Genomic DNA, 20,923 nt, shown 5'->3' with positions numbered 1-20,923 from the left:
CAGTGGACCTAGGACGGTCTGGATTCAGCGAAAGGGCAGCACTTGAGGACCTAGAGGCCTCAAGGCCCCAGGTTCCTCACCCCTGACCTAGAAGGAACTATGCTTTCCTAAATTCACATCAATATAAGAGGTTGTGGGCAAGAAGATTGGGGTGGGGTATGCAAGGGGGGAGGGTGACCTTGGCCAGTCAAATCCAGTCTACTTGATGAAATTATAGGGCATGGGGTTTTGTCAGAAAGGGGGCATCTCCCAAGGAGCTCTAGCTCCTAACTGAGGGACCGGCAGCTTCTTGGGATGTCAAAGCAGCTCCTTATTGGTCCCATCAATTGGAGGGCAGTGAGAGATGATTCGCTCCTGCCTACTGAGGAGGATGGCCTCTTATAGGGGACCCTCCCTGCCCTAAATGGCTCCATCTGCTCTTTTTGGACTTTTCTTTCTCTAGGACTCTTTTCCCAGAGCTCTCTCTCTCTCTCTTAAAGTTAAAGCAAGGAGAGAGGATTGTTCTCCCCTCTCCTTACCATTGCTTGCAGTTGATAAACAAGTGGCAATATGATTGCCCAAGGGAGCTTAAGTGCTGGCTATGTACTTCCCATCAAGTTGGTGGGACTAGAGGGTCTGAGGAGAATATGAAGTCTCTGTCCAGTCATTCCACAGAATACAGTGAGTGTAAGGGGATCTTTAACATGTTTTACATTGGTCCCTGTGCACTTATTATTTGTCTTTGAAACTTTTGTTTTTGGAGGCAGAGTTAAGTGACTTGCCCAGGGTCACACAGTTAGTAAAATATCTGAGGCTGGATTTGAACTCAGGTCCTCCAGATTCCAGGGATTCCACTGAGCTGCCTAGCTTCCCCAGTCTTTGAGTCTTAAGAATTTTCTGGGGGTGGAAGAAATAAGCAATCATCTTATGCTCAATATACCTGTTGTATATTGAGTACCTTTGAGAAGGTCACCCCACATTTTGAAGAGACTCTAGACACAAATCATATCTAAGCCTTGTTTTAGAGAATTTCTCAGAGGCAAGCACATTCTTTGTCACTGTTATTTCAGACAGGGTGAGACCTTGTAAAACAGAGTGACATTTTAAACATGGTTTGGGAGAGGAGAGGAAAGAGAGGCTCACTGCCATTACATACACCAGAAGGTGTTCTGGGTGGAAGAATGAGCAGACTATACAGTTCAATGTGTCCTTATTACAGGGCAAATCTCTAGTGAATAAAGAAGAACTCCCAAACAAGCAGTGGAATGAGTCACCTTGGGGTAGGAATTTCCTCAAAGTCTCTCAAAGTGTCAGGAAAGTTGTAAAGAGGCCCAATGTTTCCAATCTAAAGAGGATTCTAGAATTGCAGAGACACCTCAACAAGGTGAAGGAATAAGATAAAACACTTAAGAACCACTTGAACATGAAGAGTGCCCCAAGATGATCAAAGTCTTTGGGACCTCTCCAGAGGGCTGGGACATGAAAGATACCCAGGCACAAAAGCTCAGCATGGGGCGTTAGAGGCAGTGGGAGCCATCTCAGTCAGGCATGGCTAGATTTTAGGGCAGCTAAAATAGAAGGGCACGTAAGCATGTCTGGAAGCAGTTAGAATGGACTCTTCCTTCAGGATTGGTAAACAGGAGCCATCCCCTGTGACTGCATCATAGACAAAGCTCTACCTGAGGGGAGAGGATCTGGGGCTGCTGTTGTTGACACAGCTGCTAGGGGTAAGCTAAGTCCGTTACAGGAAACACAAAACCCAGCACGGAATGGTAGTGTTTGGTTTACCAAATTCATGGGGACCATGAGCGTGAAGGAGGTTCGAAGGAGAGATTTATGATATCTAGCTGGGGAAATCTTTTAAGAATTTGAGAGAGAAGGTAAAGAGAGTGAAGTTCTTGAAGAATACAGACAGAGGGTCCAAATGAAAATTCAATTTAACAAGGATTAAATACTTTCCTCACAATAGTTTAGAAAGAGAGGCATGTATTTTCACCATACCCATTCTGCAGATGAGGAAAGAGGTTCATTTTAAATGCCTTGATCATGGTCACAGCTACTGTCAGATCTGGTATACAAACCTAGGGCCACTAACTCCAAAGTCTAGACTCAAGGCCTTTCCATTAGGCCTGGAAGGGGCTTGAGGACCCATCTGGCCTAACCTTTTCCTTGTACAGATCAGGAAAATGAGGTCCAAAGAGGGCTAATGAATGATACGCTCCAAATCATAGTTCAAGTTAGTGGTAAAGCGAGATCTTCACAACTCCGGATTCTAGTCTTGTATTCTTTCCACTAAATGAGTCTGCCTCTGAAAAAAGAATGCGAGGAGTAAAGAAAAATCACAATCATTATACTGCTGTGCTATGAGAAATGAGAAGCAGACAGACTTCATAACAACCTGAAGAGACTTATATAAAATGATACTGAGTGAGAAGAGCAGAACCAGGAGAAATCTGTATACAATCACAGACACAACGTATGTGTGACGACTATCCCTGATAGACTGGACTCCTCTCAGCAATGTAAGGTTATAAGACGACTCCAAAAGACTCATGATAGAAAGAGATGTGGAGTCTTAATGCAGAGGGAAACAAACTACTTGCCCTGTTTCTTTTTCTCATTTTGTTTTGTTTCCTCTTTCCCACTGATCATTCCATCAGTTATAATCCTTCTTTACAACCTGACTAATGATTAATGTGAAGATATTTGTAGATCCTATATTCAAGTGCATGCCACCATTATTGGGGGGTGGGGAGAAGAGGGAGGGAGAGAAAATTTGAAACTCAAGGGACTATGGAACTGAATGTTGTAAACTAAAAGTAAATAAACAAACCAATTTAATTAAATAAAATAAAATAAATTGTTTCTTGACTTCTCATAAAAAAAAATCACAGTCATTTAGAAGTTCTAGTTAATTGAGGTTTTATAGTAATTAGGCCTTAATCTCTTCTTATTATCTTGCTGCCAAGAAAAAAAGTTTCAGAATTGAGGAATATGAAGTCCAAGGAATTGTCCTTTTAAGGTACTGGAATACAGGTAGGGGTTGGGTCAGAAAATTACACTGAAAACCTGTGCCAACATTTTTTGTGGGGGGAGAGTTATCAGGGGAATGGGTTGATAAGCAAGAGGGGGGAGGTAACAGTTTTGTAATTTCATCGGTGAGGAGAAGCTGCTGGTGAGGAAAACACCTTCACTATTACAAATCTGCAATTTCTAATCTTAGCAATTGTCCAAGAATCCAGAGGAGTTGTGACTTGTCCATGATAAGACAGGCAGTATGTGTCAGAGACCAAACTGAAGCCAAGCCTTTTGGATTCTGGGGCCTGCCCTCTGTCCACTATGCCAGGCTGCCTCTCATCCATAGCACTTTCTTTTTTTTTTCTTTTTTTTTTAGCAATCGGGGTTAAGTAACTTGCTCGAGGTTACACAGCCAGTTATTTCTGGGTGTGGTGCTGAGTGTCTGAGCCCGGGGATTTGATCTCCAGGTCGTCCCAACACTGGAGCCGGTGCTCTTACTTGCTGAGCCACCTGGCTGCCCCTAAGCAATTGGGGTTAAGTAACTTGCTCAAGGTTACACGGCCAGGTGTTTCTGGGTGGGTGCTAAGTGTCTGAGCCCGGGATTCGATCTCCAGGTCTTCTCAACACTGGAGCCAGTGCTCTTACTCACTGTGCTACCTGGCAGCCCCCATCCATACCACTTTCATTCTAGAAAGGAAACTAGCTGGGACTGCCATTAAATTCAAATCAGAAATTTTAATCAACATTTGCCTGTGTTCTGGGCAATCTTTCGCCTATCATCTGGCCAGGTTTGGGGAGTTGTTTTTATTAGACTATCGATTTTTAGAATCTTAGATGTCATGGCCCTCTTCAAGAATGAAGGACAAACAACAGCAGGTCTTGAGCAGCTCCTCCCAAAGGCAACATCCCCCTCTACACTGTCCTTCCCTACTCCAATGCACCTCATTCCATTTTGGACAGCTCTTTGAGAAAGTTTTTCCTATCGCTTCCAACTACCAATTCTGGTTCTGTTCTGGAGAGCCAAAGTCAATGTCATCTGTCAATGTCTCATAATTCTGAACTTGGATTCAGACATGGAAAGACCATTGGAGAAGATATCAAAGGACCTGGTCCAAAATTCTCACAGTCAATCAGTGGGGCAAGTCATTTTGCCACTCTGGGCCTCAGTTTCCTCATTTCCTAGAGGGTTGAACTAAATGATCTGCAAGGTTATTTCTAGCTCTCTCTGTCTGTTCCAGCTCCACACACTTCGAATGAGATATTTGCTCCTGGATCTGCTCTCAATGTTCGATTCAGGCATGACTTAGCCCAGGGGTGGGGAGCCTGTGACCTCGAGGCCACATCTGTCTCGTAGGTGGCCAGTCTGTTATCCTCAACTCCTGTGTGTCCCCCCCCCATCCAATCAGTTGTCAAATCCTGTCATTTCTACCCTAATGACTCTCACATAGGTCCCCTTTTCTCCTTAATAATGATATTAACACCAGCTAACATCATATAGTGTTCATTCTCCACTCAGCTGTCAAAGTGACTTTCCTAAAACACAGATTTGACCGTATCTTGCTTCCATTCAATACAATCCAGTGGCTCTCAATCACCTCCAGAATCAAATGTAAACTCCTCTGTTTGGCTTTTAAAGCCTGTCATAACTTGGGCCCTTCTCACTGCACTGGCCTTGTTGCTGTTCCTTGCACAAGACCTCCATCTCCAGACAGCACCTTTGCCCTAGCTGTCCCCCATGCCTGCAATGCTCTCCCTCCTCCTTTCCGCTTCTTGGTTTCCCTGGCTTCTTTCAAGTCTCAGCTAAAATCCTGCCTTCTGCAGGAAACCTTTCCTGATGCCCTCTTAATTCGTATGCTTGATTGTCCCCAATTTATCCTTATTCGTACAAGGTTTTTGTTGTGTCTCCCATAGGCCTGTGAGCTCCATGAGAGAAGGGGCTGTTTTGTGCCTTTCTTTATGTCCCTGGCACTTTGCCCAGTGCCTGGTGGTTAACAAATGCAAGCTGGCTGATAAAAAGGAAAAATAGTGTAAAGTAAGACATTATTAGGCATTTTTCTCTTTTGCTTTTCCAAAACACAGCAAATCATTGTTCCCATCTGTACTCGGACTACATCTGCCTAAACCTTCTTTGGGACTTTAACAGGACTGATGCCTTGGTTCATCCAGAACTGCCAGTGTGATGGTCCTGCCTCACTCAACCTCTGGCCCAAAGGGCACAATGCTGCCGGAACGGAACAGAGAGACGGATGATGGCTTTCTAGCTCTGATCCAGCGTGAGGCATACACAGCCTGCCTATCAATTGTCTATATCTGAATTACGTTAAGCATGGTCACAGACTGGCCTACAATTAGGTAAAGACTTCTCAAAAACAACCTTCCAGTCTAAATCTTGGTATTTGATTTATTTCACAGCTAATAAACATAATTCCCATTAATGTCAAAGACTAGCATATGAGTATCAGAAGAGAGATAAATGACAATCATTGAAAAGCTCTTTCCTGGCTTCCTATACAACAATGTAAATACTGCTCCCCACATCTAACACCTGTAGCTTTTCTTGTCCATGTCTGTAGACTCTCAAAGGCTGGAAATACATGCAATAAATGATATAAATGTAAGACTGGTTCATCATAACCCGCAACAGCATTTGATCACTAAGTAAAGGCCAACTAAGGAAGTCCTCCTGAACAATTAGCACTACTGAAAATTGAATGGGTTGCCCTCTCAATGAGCAGTCTTCTTGTAACTATCAATCAGTCAATCAATCAACATTTATTACCTAGTTACTGTGGCAGACACTGAACACTTAAGATATTCAAGTAGAAGCACTTGTACAAGGTAACATAACGGAAGGTTCATTCAGTGGGAAAGGAGATGGACCAAATGACCATTAATGGACATTCCAAATCTGAGAGACTATGTTTTTTTTATGATTCTGATTTTCTTGATTCCAATTTTAAATGCTTTGGATAAATATTTATGATTGTTTCTCTTTCTAATTCTTTTACCAAATCCATCTTTTGCATTAGACCAGGGATAGGGAACCTGCAGCCTTGACGTCACAAGTGGCCTTCTAGGTCCTCAAGTGCAGCAAGTCAAAGGGCTGCACTTGAGGACCTAGAGGGCCACATGTAGCCTCGAGGTTGAAGGTTCTGCACCCTTGGATTAGACCTAAAAACTGACGAGCAAAACCATCCCATTCTAATTTCCCTTAAACTCTGTGCTAACATGTCTAACACAGAAATGTTTTTGCATGATTTCTCATGTATAATTGATATCATATCGCTTGCCTTCTCAATGGATGGGGGAGGGGCAGGAGGGAAGGAGAGAATCTAAAACTCAAAATGTAAAAAAAAAGAACCACCATAAATAAATGATTAAATAAATGATAACTGTTAAAACTCTGTGCTACTTGCTACTTCTACACACACTGTGTCCAAGTTCATTCGTGTACAATAATAAGCTAATAAACCTTTATAAAAAGAATAGTAGGAATTCCTCTAACATTTTAATATTCTTTTTATTTTAAAAAAACTAAATCACTTTCTATATCCTTTTTCTTGAAGAAAAGCTAGGCATGGTTAAATGAAAGGAACTAAGAATGTTTATAGAGTAGTACAACTAGACACAGTTACAACAAACTAAGGACTTTCAAAAGAGTCGCTTGCCCAGGGCCAATAACTGTTGACAATGGATGTCAGGTCAGGGGTAATGAATGTTAACACAGGTGTACTGGAATTTACACAATAGATGTGTTCCTGCAGACTTCTGGGTAAATCAAATCATATTTTCCAATTGACTTGCATTAGAATTTCAGATCTGCTTTCTCTTAACTTATAAGTAATCTACAACAAAATCACTACAGGATTTTGGTTTTTGAAAGCAGTTTTCAGTTCAATAGAAGAACTTCTTAATTACTGGGTTGTCTGAAAATGAAATAAACTCCTTCCTCTTACTGTACATGTTCAGCTAGAGCCTTGTGATTGTCTCTCTTGGAGGGAAGCATGTGGAGGAGACTTATCTAATACTCTAGGAGTTATTCTAGAGCAGGGGTGGGTCACATGTGGCCCTCTTGGTCCTCAAGTGTGGCCCTTCGACTGAATTCAAACTTCACAGAACAAATCCCCTTAATAAAAGGATTTGTTCTGTAAAACTTGGACTCAGTCAAAAGGCCGCACCTGAGGACTTAGAAGGTCACATGTGACCTTGATGTCACAGGTTCCCCACCCCTGTTCTAGATGACTCCTGAGGATTTTCTGTCAGATTCTATGATTCTAAGTTTTTCTTCCTTGCTCCCTAGTGGAAAATATATAAAGGACATACTTAAGCATGGAAGAGGGTAGGGGAACATGAGAAAGGAAAAAGGAATAGAGCTCACTATTGAAAAAGAAATCCTTTTGTAAAACTCAGAGCCTTAGGTATACTCTACGCAAGTCGGACTACGTTGGGAGTAATGTGTTCGGTTTTGGGTACAGAATTTTGGAAAGTACATTCACAATCTAGGCCCATGCAGAGGAAGAAAACCATGGCAACGAGGGTCCTAGAGACCTTACCACACACACCATATGAGTATCAGTTAAAGGAACTGGAAATGTTTAGTCTGGAGAAGATGGCAGGCAGGGAGGGGGGTGAGGGGTGGGAGCAGTCCCAAAATAGACAGCTTCAAGTATTTCCAGGACTGTGATGTGGAGGGGTCAGAGTCAGACTCATTCTGCTTTGCTCTAGAGGGCAGAACCCAGGGCAATGAGTAGAAATCGTAGAAGTCAATTTTGGGTTTGCAAGGAAAAGCTCCCTGACCATCAGAAGTGTAGAAAGGAAGATTGGGTGGTTCTGGGAAACTGAGCTCTCTTCCCTGAGGTCTTGGAGCAGAACCTGGAAGGCCTATAAGGTCCAGTCTGACCCTGAGAGTCTGTGCTTCTGAATTGTGAATAATTCCACTTTAACGAAACTTTCATATGCTGAATTTTCTTTAATTGGATGCAGAGGAACCTGTAGGTTTTACTTCAGGACAAGCCAGAGCAGGCCATACAATTGTGTGTCCAGTTCTATGATTTATGGTGGATGAGGTCATCAAGCAGAAGCAGTGTGACCACTTGCTATGGATGCTATAGAGGAAATTCCTACACTCACTGGGGAGAGGACTAGACTAAACTGACCCTTGAAGATCCTTTCAACATGCGTTTTTGCAATAGTTATGGTGATAACAAGGTGAGTAAATAAAACAATATACACTATGTACAACTATGTAATTAAAGACAACATTAAATGATAATAGAGCTGAGGTTAAAGAAAATCTGGCTTTATATCCTCAAGTCCTAGCACACAGTAGGTCTTTAACAAATGCTTGTAGAATAGGAAAAGTTGGTACTTCCTACTTAGAATTAAGGCACACAATTTTAAACAAAAGTACCCTTTTGTCCAAGTTTTTTTTTGGGGGGGTATCTTTTTTTTGTTTGTGTTTATGTTAATTTTTTCTAGTCAAAACAAAATTTGGCAAAGCAAAAAGATTAATAATTGACTAGAGAATCTTATACGGGACTGGTGTACTGACCAACAGCCATGATTAATGACTTAGCTGGTGCTTTGGGACTCAGCCCTCTGATAGTAAAGCCTTGCTCTATCGATTGGTGTCTGTAACATATCAAGATCCACTCTTAGAAATGGACTCTTAAGAACTGGTCTAGCCCATCTCCCCACTGCAGATCCAGGTTCACTCCCTTCCTATGTTTTTCTGCCCTAAATGGGGAGATTTTAAATTTGATGCATTATTAGATTGTCCTATAAACAGAATCTGAATGTTTGAAAAGAAACTGATGTAGCCAGGAATCCATAGGTAGCTTTGGAGAATTCTCTCCATCCTCTTCAGAGAATAGAGAAAACTTATACTTGGAGTTAAACCGAACTTGACTAAATCCCAAGACTCAGCTCTGCTCCCAACCCACTGTGTGACCTTGGGCGAAACAGTTACCCTGTTTGCAGAATGAGGGAGCTGGACTAATGTATTCTAAGGTCGTTTTTTTAGCTCTAACATCTTACGATTTTAAAATTCCACTTTCAAAACCCCTGAGTAGGCAGCAATGCCTCTTGAGCCTTCACATATCTGCTGAGAGTTAATCAAGAATGGATCTCATCATTCTCTCAGTGTATTCTATAAAGTGCAATTTTACTAATTCAAAATCAAAATAACATTTTACCAAACAGAGTGCACACGCACTGCTATTCAGGAGTGAAAAGGAGTCCTCTGGACCCCAGACAACTTATTGTCTACTGCCTTGTATACCTGACAAATATAGAAAAACGAACATGTTTGACCGATTCCCTGACCCCTCGACAATGGGCCTCTTTGTTAGCCTTTAATATCCTTATCAGGTCTGTCTAGACACCCTGACAGCAATTGTCCCTGGTAATGTCAAAATGCCCTCTGACCCATCTACTCATCATCCGCCTCAAGTAGAAACACATCAAGAGGTTGGCCACATGATACAATTAGCTTCACAGTCCACAGGACACACCTGAGTCTACGATGAATTATACATCTTAAGACAGCATATACATACCCACCCACCACACTGGAGAATGATCAGACCTGGTGTAAACAGGAAATTGTCTACATGAATAATGCAGCAGCTTGGGGAGCCAAAGAGAAAAGAGAGGGCCGTCACCCTGAAAACAAGGGGGTCACCCCTCAGTGCCCCAAACATCCAACAGCCAAATGCAGCCCGTGGGAAAGAGTGCGTTTTTGTGCGACGGCACAAGCTCACTGCGCACATTGAGACGGAGCCTAAGTTGAGCGCTCAGAAGAAAACAAACACACATTTGTGATAAAAAGGGATTTCTTCAGCACAGAACAGCTTGTGCCTCAGAAGAGCAGTTTGAGGCAGACAAGCAGAAATCTTAACATTAAAGGTTAAACTTGGAATCAGATCAGGGCACCTGCTTTTATTAGCTAACTGTGCTATTGGGGGCAAGTTACTTATTTTCTGCGAGTTTTACCATCTACTAAATGAGGATTTTGTTTACAACATTGATCTCAGAAGAGCTGTTGTGATTAAATGAAATAATAGATGGTAAAGTGCCTTCCAAATGGTAAAATGGTGTCGACTGGGACAGAATGAGCAAAGGACTGGAAGTTAGTTAGCGGTGCTGGGTTTGAGCTCTGCTGAAATCTACTAGGATTGGTAGATGTGATCATTTCACTTTTTATCTGTAGGCCTCAGTTCTTTCTTCTGTAAAATGGGGATAATAGCACTGTGGCCTGCTTCACAGGACTCTCCTAAAGAAAGCACTTTGTAAACATTTAACCCCCCTGCAAACAAGGGTTCTTGTTATGTTGACACATAAACACACTGCCATCACAGCTGACAACGTAAACCGCGTTCCTCAAAGCAGGTGTAGATGTCCGTGGCTGCTTATCAGAGTGACTTTGCACCAACAGAAAGAAAACAAGAAATAGCAGGTACGGAACGTTTTCTTGGGGAACATATTTGATTGAAAATAAACCATTTGGCTAATGTGTAGACAGTTTGTATTTCCTACATTTAAACACAGAGAGGAAAACTTAGAAAGGGGAGGGCTAGAGAGATGGGGGTGGGGAGAAGAATTTTATCCTCTGGTCACAGGATAATAAAAGATGCAATAAACCAGAACTAGCTTAGCCCCAAAGCTAGCAAGGGTTTACAAAGATTGTTTAATTGATTTTTCTTCTATTAAGATGCAGATCACACCGTCTGGGATTCAGAAACTCAGACACACGTCTTTGTGTCCGCGCAGCTCCGTGAGTCCCCTGTCTGAGGCTCGCACAATGCCAGGCGTGCACGTGCTCAGAGACATGCTGTTCCTTTTTGTCTAGGACTCTTGGGACGGGAACCTAGCTAGGAAAGGCAAATCTCTTCCACGCCGATTGAACATTTTAGATTTTGGAGTTTGAGATGCTCCTTACCTGAGTGTCAAACTAACCTTGGAGGAAAGAGGGCCACTGAAAGGCCACCACTCGAGAGAGGGTTACAAAAACCAGTGTTTAGGTTGGAAATAGGATGTGTAACTTTGATTTTCTGATCAATTACAAATTCTGAGATCTCTCAAGAGTCAAGGCCTTTAGACGGAGGAGGAAGAATGGGAATCCCTGACGAGGTCAGGAATAATATGGGTTTTTTTGTTTGTTTGTTTGCAGCAAACTCAATGGATATGATTTAGACAAGAGGCAGGAAAACATTTGTTCTCTCTCTTTTCTCTCTTTCTTCTCCTCACCCAAGCTCAGTATTGTCTTCTCTCATGCCACCCCACTTAACACCTCTTCTTACCCTGAAATAGGAGTTGGCTGCCCAGGCTGACCTTGGACTAAGGACAGCTGGACTAAACCCCAGCTGGACAGTAGCCAGTCTGCAGTTGTCCTGAGCCAACTAAACTGGGGTGTGCCCTTCCACATTTCAATGATTCCTCTTCTCTCCAAGTTGGGCTAAGCATGGAACCTTAGAAGGGTGCCTAGGTCTCCCCAAAGCTCCAGGATCAGAGGTGCAAAGTGGCAAAGAGATTAAACAGGGCATGACTGTGAAAAGGCTGCGTCAGTCATCTGGGGGCCAATTTTCACCATATTTCATCTGAACCTAAACTGAACAAAGTTAGGGTATACCTGTATGAAGAACTTTGGTCTGACAAGGCCCAAATTCCATTGTAAAGAACAGAAAGTTCTCCCTTAAGATTCTATATGTAAAGATAAAGATAGAACTTTGTATTATCCAGGATAGCATGGGCTATTAGAGGAAGACAGGATGAGCAGCAGATAAACTTTCTTAATGAGTTCCCTCTGTTATAGAGATAATGACTATGAAAGAGCTTTATTCAAGTTTTATACAAAGGCATTATTTATAGGGGGCTAGTGACCAGACCTGTAATAGGGAGCTCCCAGATGAGGAAATTCCTCTCCCAATACAGGTCAACATCTTCTCTGCAGAGAAGTGGAGTCAAACTCAAACTGAAAGGGGACCACTAAATATTGGTTCAGAAAAACCATATATTAGCATTATCCGTGCTCTACTGCATTTTTATGTAATTTGTTAGACATTTCCCAATTATGTTTTAATTTGATTTAGGCACCAATTGGACACCCTCTGGGGAGAGCATTGAGAGATTAAGAAACTTCCCAGGGACATAAAGGACAATACATGTCAGAGATAGGACTTGAACCCAAGTCTCCCAGGCCCTGAGGCTGGGTTCCCTATCCACTATCCCACACTGCCTCCATTATTTATCATGAATACTGATATTATTAAGCCCACTTTTCAGGTAAGTTGGTTAAATTATAAAACTGTTTTGGGGGACAATTCTTGCAGAGGCAATGATACCAGAGAGGTGCTTACACATCGTGATATTCCAAGGAATGAACACTGCCTATTTCTGGCTGTGAAAGTGGCAGGTCAAGAATATTAACCTCCAGAATCCACTGTTTCCTGTCCTTGGTGGCACAGTTTCCTATAAGCAGCACATGGGCTAATGTCCAAATGACAAAATCTATAGCAAATGCCCATATATACTGGTCAAGATTTAATAAGGGAAATTATAAACTGCATCTATAGGATTATAACCTATTCTAGGTTCTCTAAATAAATTCTTCACTATTTCATAATGGACACTCTTAGCCAGGGGTGTCTTTCTTTACTACATAATATTTTCAGGCTGAAGGGAGCATATTTGCCTATGTAGACAATATTAGAAAGTATACTATTACCTGAACAGCAATCCAGCTGGCATTAACTGTATGTTCTCCAAAAGGGCCAAATCCTGCAAGCAAAAAAGGAGAGTATCATGAGAATGCTATCATTCCCACCCAACCAACAGGACTCAGTGTACTACATCTTTGTCTGCCTTAGAGAGCCTGTAGAATACCGTAGCAGGTCAAGGACTCTTTCCCAAGACCAGGTTCCATGTATGCCTGCCCAGAAAGATGGCATGAAATAACATAACATTAGAAGAGGATTTTGGAGAACTGAACTGAAATATGAATAGAATACTGAGGCAGAGGTAGTAGAATGAGCTGAAGACTCAGCTCAGCAACCTGGGTTCAAATCCTGCCTACCTTCCTCACTTACAGTTGAGTGACGACATGCAAGTCATTTAATCTCTGATTCCTTATCAGTAAGGGAGGGATGGTAACACTTTTACTTCTTAAACCATAGGGTTGTTGTGGGGAGAGTGATTTGTAAACTTTGAGTACTATAGAAATGACTGCTATCAGTTTGGGCTCAGTAATTAATGAACTGTTTTCTTCCTCTTTCTGAGCCTTTGTTTACACATCTACAAAATGAAGGGATCAAACTTTATGACAGCTAAGATCCTTTCCAACCCTAATTATGACTCTATTATAATCAGCTCCCCAAAATGGTCTGATTTATCCAAGTCAAAAAGCAAATGGAAAAGAACCATGAATTTTCTAAATATACATCCTAAGAATCATGAAATAGTATTTGAACTACCTTCCACTATTTCTGGTAACAGAGAAGTCAGCTGCTGTCATAAAAGCAAGCATTTTTTGTTCTTAGGAGTCCTGCTTCCTGACTCATCAGCGCAATGGATCTGTGTCTCCACAACAAATCCACAAAATAACAACACTTAATCATGAGTACAACTCTTTATAGTTCACACAAATTATTTCATTCTATCCCAACAACGGCCTTCTGAGGAAATGTAATGCAAGGGTTAGCATTCCAATTTTACAAAGGAAGAAACTGAGTCTTGGAGAGGGGATGCCGCCTGTCCAAGGTCACCCGGCTAGTAAGCAGCAGGATTGAGACTTCTGGACTTCTTTCTGGAGCTCCTTAGTCCGGTGCTCTTTCCACAGAAATGTGCTTCAAAGAAGTCAAGAAAGGCAGTGTGGAGGGCTCACAGTAGAGACAAGGAAACAGGGTCTGAGTCCCTGACAGACAGGCTTGAAAGCATGAGGAAAAGTAGACAGCATGCTGCTGATGGCTCTTCCAGGAGCTAGAGCCATTTGGTAAAAACCTGAGCCCACATTAGGTTCTTTCCTTTTGATGAAGAACCAAAGAGAAGCAGCTTTCCAATATAACTATTTTTCTTGTTGATGTCAATGTGAATTAAATTACTTGGACATTATCAAAATTTGGCAGACAAAAGTATCCAGAAGGGACTTGTAAGCATAAAACAACTATCTGGATATCCAAAAATATTCTAAGCCACATGGAAAGTATTCATCTTATCAACAATGGAGTAGGTAGAGGCCTACAGTTCTAGAATGTAATGAGTTGAGAGGCTTTAATCTATCAGAGGATTTTGTTTTTAAGTCCTGGTCCCCTTGCCCTGGCCACAGCTAGAACCCTCTCTTTAACAAAGAAGCACATTTCAGTAAAACAAGTTCACCCCTGGCATCATGTTTGACATTCTGTAGCTGTTCACCTGACCCTATCCTCACACCTCCAGAGAGAAAAAGGTGATGCCTCCTCAACAGACCTCTACAATCAAGCCTAGTCTGTGCATTAGAGGTAACAGAATTGAGAGTGAGATAAAAAGTCAAATCTAAAGATAATCTAGTCCCATCCCCTAGTCACACAGATGAAGAAGCTGAGGCCAAAGAGGTGAAGTGACTTCCCAAGGTCACACAGGGAGGGAGCGCTACTCAAACCCAGGTCCTCTGACTCCAGGTTGGGTTTTTTTTTTTCACTTCACCACTCTCATCTCCTAATTATACAAAGGTGTAAAATGTGGTGTAGAGAATTTGAGATTTACCCTGGTTCATACACAGCCAGATTAAGAATCCAGCATTTCATTACTCTGCCATTACTACTGGGTAAATGTGCACATACCTGGACAGGATCATCATCTTCAGATTGGGGAATGTTCATAAACTGACCTGGATATGTGATTTTATCAGTTTGGGTGCTATGGGTATAGAAACAACTGTGAATTTTTTCAACACTTCTGTAATCTACATATTGTCTTGGTTTTTTAACAGAGCTGGCCAGAGTACTGAACAGTTAAGTGACTAATCCACTGCCACACCAACTATCTATTAAGTACCAGAGGAAAGGCTCCAGTCTCTGGCTTCTGGATTTACTCCTGATAGAAGCTGGCTCTGTTAGTAAAGTGCCTTATGAGGGGACAAGGTAGATACCTGTTACCTGAGCACTCCCTTAAGACTGGTAACTACCCTACATTAATTTCACTTCACTTTAAGTAAACCTATTTATTCATGCTTCATTTTTTAACTCTGGCACACAAAATGCTATAAGAAAACAAACAAAAAGATTAACAGTCACAAGAAGAAAAATGGTCTTGGGCCATCCCCACAAAAATTTGTTATAAAATCTTTCCAATGAATAAACTCGTTTCAGAAGAAGAGAAAGGAAACTTTTAATTATAGGAAAGACAGACATAAAGACATTGCCTTGCTGCTGAATTGGCATTTCTTTCATTGGTGAAATGGTGACATTCCCTACAGGAAGGCAACATGGCAAGGAGAAAGAATAAATGACTTAAAAGAGCCGAAAGAATCAGGTTTGACTGCTGCTTTTGACTTTCTGTCTCTGAGTGTTTACTCATTTGTAAATAATAGTTACACTTCCTACCTCATCGGGGCTGTTAGGAAACTGGTTTGCTACAGAAATGAAGCATTAGCATTACAGATGGAGAAAGTCCATTTTTAATTTGCAAGCTTCTCAGCAGCACTAGGAAACCAGTAAGTGTGTGAGGATGGCCAAAGCCTTATTCTGGTTCACGAGTGAACTTTTGAAAACCCTCACCCTTTGAGTCTGCACACGGTCTTAGTCAATGTCATCAGATAAACAACCCAGGACACCCAGAGAGCACCCTGGCATCATCTCATTGGAGAGACAAGAACTTGACATAAAATAATTAGCAGTTTGCCACTTGCAAAAACCTTGAAGATACTGCCCCCTCCCCTCTCCCTCCTTTCCTACTCTCCTCCTCTACCCACCCCCCAAATGAAACTCATGCAGCTTTCTTAACAGAAAACAAAACTGCTTTTATTTTGAGAGAGCACCATTTCACTTTAGTTGAGATAGTAAACTAGACTGAGAACTAAAAAGGGGGAGGGCCAAATAGGTCAGTCACGACTTTTAAACTTTCCTACCCAGCCCCACCTCCCATATTTCTAGAGGCAGAAAAAGTTGTGTGTGGGAAACCCTTGGGACAGGTGCTTCTCTCTCTCTCTCCCATCTGGAGGAGACAGGACCTTTGGCACTGGTGCCCCCCGTAATGAACAATTCAGGTACGAGCAAGAGTCCAAAGTACCTCCCACTTTCTCCCCTGAGTCACCCGTCTTAAACCTAGAGCAACACGTCCTTTCCCCCTTCCCATCCTACAGATCTCAAACACAAATCTCGACTTGGGCAGTGAAGGGAACACTAAACAATTCCCTAGGAGGGTTCATTTGTCAACGAGACGCCTTCTTCCCCACAAATCAACCTCTCCTTTTGTACTCTGGGGGACGTGGGGGTGGGGAGAGGCGACTTTCTGACAAGTCCACAGCAGCGGGGCAAGAGCCGGTCACTCCTTCCAAAGGCTGGTCACCCCCTCCCCCCCGTCCGCTCCATTCTGTCACTCTGAGGTAGCCCCCCGGGGGTGGTGGTGAGGTTGCTTCTGACCTTTGCCTGGAGTCGAGTGCTGGGGGCAATGGGGATGGAGGGGAAAGAGTGCAGTACCTCTTCCCCACAACTGCTGAGAAACAGCTCCCTCCTCTCCAAAGCCAGTAAAGGCTGGAGGGGAAGGACAGAGAAGGAACAGATTTAACTTCAAGCCCAAGGGACATTGATCGGAAGACTGGTCAGGTGTCCCCAGGGCTGCCCCTTCGCTCAGGAGGCGCTCCCCAGGCCAGAACTGCCCCTTCCCCAACGGGACCCTTCTTACCCGTCACCACCACCGCCTTCTTGGGCTGCTCCATCGCAGACACTGGCTCCAGCCGCCAACTCCGCCGCCGCCTCCGACACCGACCCCGCCGCTGTCGCCGCTGCCTGCTCTCGGCTGCGGTCCTGTCTTAACCCACCCGACCTACCCCCGCCCCCGCTCCCGCCCCCTGTGTCCCGCCCCCTCTCCTCCCCAACCCGGAACGGACGCAGGCGTGCGCGCCCCCTAGACAGAGAACTAGGCGTGCGCGTTCTCACCCCTTGCTTCACTTCCACCCCCACTCCCCCTCTCCCGTGGGGTTACGGGTTCTTTCCCCCTTTCTCCACTCCCACCCCATGCACTAAGGCTGTGCGGGCACCTCTCAGGCTGCGCCCTTACCAGGGGGTAATTTTGCGTTTTACAAATGAGAAATCTGAGGGCTCTTGGCTCTTCCCCAGGTTGTACAGGTCAGTAAGTCGAGCCTACCAGACTCTCACCTAGGGACCTTCCCTCCAGCCTCGGGTTCCTTCCATCCCGGACGGGGAGGTTCTGGAATGCTGAAGCTACCGAGGACGATATAAGAGGCTAGCTGCGGGCAGGGCTAGTCCCAAACCATGCGACTCTTGGCACTTGACCTACGATTTCGTTCAGTTGAGTTCAACAGGTGTTTATTATGAATCAAACTTACCTGGGCTTGGCTCTAGGGACTGCACTGACCAACAGAAGTGGCCTGTCATTAACAAGCATCGGATGCAGAGCTGGCAGGGGCTGCGATTGATCATCTAGCTAGCCAGTCCCCCTCATTTTACAGAAATGGAAAATGGGTCGGAGAAGATAAACCTGAATCTAGGTCCTGACGTCAAATTTAGGGGAATCTTCTCACCGCCTTATAGAGAGTCTGGTTGGCGAGATAAGAATATCAGAAATAACTAAAACATGGCAAGTGCCTTGGAGAGAGGTGCTACCAAGTGCTATGTGAGAATCTGGAAGAGAGGTTGCTTTACAGGACATTGTTATTATTCTGTCGGGACCAACTCTTTGTAACCCCATTTGGGGTTTTCTTGGCAGAGATACTGGAGTGGTTTGCTTCTTCAGCTCAATTTGCAAATGAGGAAACTGAGGCAAACATGGTTCAGTGACTTGCCCAGGGACCCATAGTTACTAAATGTCTGAGGTCGGATTTGAATTTAAGAAGATGCTTCTTCCTAACTCCAAGCCCTGCACTTTATCCACTGCACCACCTAGCTGCCCCTTTCAGAACATCTCTTAACATTTTCAGTTTAACTCTAAAAAGGGCTTTAAATGTGTTTCCACGGTATTAATTATTTTTCTTCCACCACAGAAAGCCTCATGGGAGGAAGCTGGAATGTAATCTGGGCAGTTCAACAGTATTGAAGGGAGATGGAGGAAGGGACATTCATTTAGATGTCTGAAGGCTGGGAGTCCCAGTCTTATTTGGCCAGAGAGCAGTTTTTTGAAGGGGAGTATCGGGAGATAGGGCTGGAAAGGTAGAAAGGTTTGAATGTCAGACTAAGCAGTTTGTATTTTCTTCAGTCGGCAATGTAAAACCAGGGCAGCTAGGTGGCAGTAGATTTCAATCTAGCCTCAGATACAGCAGTGTGACTCTGGGAAAGGGTCCCTTAATGAGTTGGAGAAGGAAATGGCAAACCACTCCAGTACCTTGGCCAAGAAAACCCCGAAACAAGGGGTTGTGAGGAGTCAGGTGCGGCTGAAATGACTAAATAACAGTGCAAAAGCACTGAAGCCATTATGAAGGTAATTCTATTATGAAGAAACCAGAGGCAAGTAGAAATCAATTTTGTCCAGCTTTTAGTCCAGAGGTGATAAGAATCTGGACCCAAGGAGGCTCAGCCACTTTCTGATAATAATTCAGGCTTCCTTCTCAGATGAGAGAAGGTCCTGCTTCCAGGTGGGTCCAGGAGCCACCAGGACAGGATTGAGGAGGAGGAAGGGGGAAGGAGAGCTGGAGCTACTAAGCCCAGGCATAGTGGGAGATGGAGACAGCCAGCCACAGCAAGTAGAGGGAGCACCCCAGAGTAGTGGAACAGAGCTGAGGCCTCTGGGAATGGGTCAAGCTTGAGCAAATCAGTCTCCTTTTCTCTTGAATTTCCTGAGGAAGAGAGTGAAAGGAACTTTTAACCCTTTCTTCTCCTCCAAAAGCCAGGCTTCACTGCTGTCTCATCTCCATGGGACCTTCTCTACCATGTCACAGAATCCTTTTTACCTGGGAAACTCATTCCACATCTGGACTACTTATACTGGAAGTACCCTCATACTCCTTGGCCTCTCCCTCTGATTGAATAGTTCTTCCCTGACTTATTTTAAAAAAATTATTTTTAGTTTTCAACATTTACTTGCATAGGTTTAAAATTTTTGACCTTCTGTTTTAAGGAGGCCTGGGCAAACTGTCTTCACTCCTCTCCAGGCTGTAGTTCATTAGTCTCCACAGGACTCTTCTCTACCATCGCTCCTGCCAGGCACCTGCCCCTCATCCCCCCATCCTTCAGCTCCCTTTTATATGTTGTCTTCCCCCATTAGACTGTAAACTCAAGGGCTGAGGACCGGCTTTCTTTCTGCTTGTATTTGTATTCCCAGAGCTTAGAATTAGTGCCTGGCACATTGTAAGTACTGAGTTGAAAGGAATGGAAATAAAAAGGAAAGCCCAATTCAAGAAATATATGTGAAGGATTTCCACCTGCTCTTCCTCTCTCCCATCTCATTCACTCTGAATCCTCCAGGTTTACATTGTTCCATCCCACCCACAAAGCTCAACAGAGTTGACATCGACACCTTAAAAGATCTTTATAGTTTTCAAAGAATTTTCATAGACATGTCATAAAAAAGTTATAACATTGTGAAGGAAGCCCAACAGTGTCTGCCTTTTTACAGAAGAAGAAACTAGCTCTGAAAGGAAAAATGACTTGCTACAGTCATATAGGGTCATTAAGCTTCCTTGAGCTTAATAAATGCTTGTTGACTGAATAACTTGCCATTTCACACCCCTCCCCCCCATTTTAAAAATTTGGTACTTTTGTGAATAAATTTTTACTTAATGAATTTTTTTTACTGTCTTACTGTTTAGTGATCAATGTACAGGATGTTTTATCCCAATAAATAAAGGATCAAATGAGATCATCTATGTAAAATGCTTAGTGCAGCACCTGAAACATAGTAGGCACTTTATGCTTGTTCTCTTCCCCAATAATGGAAACTCCTTGAGGGCAGAGATAAATTTCATTTTTGTCTTCATATTTTCTTCCTCTAAAATTTAATCAGAGAAGCTAAAATTAAGTCTAACCTCTATCCCATGTTAGCTATGTGACCATGGGTAAACTGCTTAACTTCTTAGTACTCAAGGCAAACTAACTCTGAAACTGCCTATAAAACAAGCTCTGATTAAGCCCCTAATATGTGCCAAATTGTTGGAGACTCTAGGGATGCGAAGACAAGGTAATTCCACACTAGATAGATTCCTTTACCATACTTTGGTCCCCAAGAAGGGGGCCTCCTTATGTCTCTTTCTTGTAAGACAGGGCTAGGCCAGAAATATATATATAGCAGGGGTCTAGGAAGGCCAGTCTTGCATGAAAGTCTAGGGTCATGAGTCAATGTTTTGATTTCTACTATACTTAGACAAACCTAGAAGAAATTCTAGGACCAAAGTATAGTAGAGCTATAAGGGCCTTAGATCATAGAACATGGAATGTCAGTGGAGGAAATGACCTCAGAACGTGGAAGAGCAGAAATAATTTAATCCAATTGCCTTATTTTGACAGATGGGGCAACTGAAGCCCCTTGGGGAAGAAGGCTTTCCTTTAAGGTCATATAGCTAATTATGTAGAAGAGACAAAAGGAGAATGCTGGTCCCTACTTGTGATCCCATGCTCTTTCCATTCTATCATGTGACCTTTTTTATTCCTTGAAATTGGCTGGTTGGTTGTCGTCCTTCATTCTCAGAGAGGACCAAAATGACATCATTATGTGTCCCACTGTGACTGATCAGACCAATATGAGCTCAGAAGATTCTACTACACATCAGGCACAAATAATCCAT

At 43.1% G+C, this 20,923-nt stretch overlaps 1 protein-coding gene across 1 annotated transcript in view; it reads right to left on the bottom strand.

Annotated features, from left to right (window-relative positions):
• Positions 1-17,036, bottom strand: part of PGPEP1 (pyroglutamyl-peptidase I) — a 32,894-nt gene extending 15,858 nt beyond the window's left edge. Inside the window, exons 1-2 of the mRNA XM_069065365.1 lie at positions 16,873-17,036; positions 12,722-12,774 (exon numbers count right to left, since the gene is read on the bottom strand). Of these exons, the coding sequence (XP_068921466.1) occupies positions 12,722-12,774; positions 16,873-16,906 (87 nt within the window). The 5' untranslated portion in view covers positions 16,907-17,036. The remainder of the gene's footprint in view (positions 1-12,721; positions 12,775-16,872) is intronic.
• Positions 17,037-20,923: the final 3,887 nt, after the last annotated feature.

Source organism: Petaurus breviceps, unplaced genomic scaffold (assembly GCF_028583685.1).
Source record: "Petaurus breviceps papuanus isolate PSGF00001 unplaced genomic scaffold, PetGlider_PUasm1.0 108, whole genome shotgun sequence".
NCBI classification, from domain to species: Eukaryota; Metazoa; Chordata; class Mammalia; order Diprotodontia; family Petauridae; genus Petaurus; species Petaurus breviceps.
This window is presented reverse-complemented; position numbering and strand designations above follow the sequence as displayed.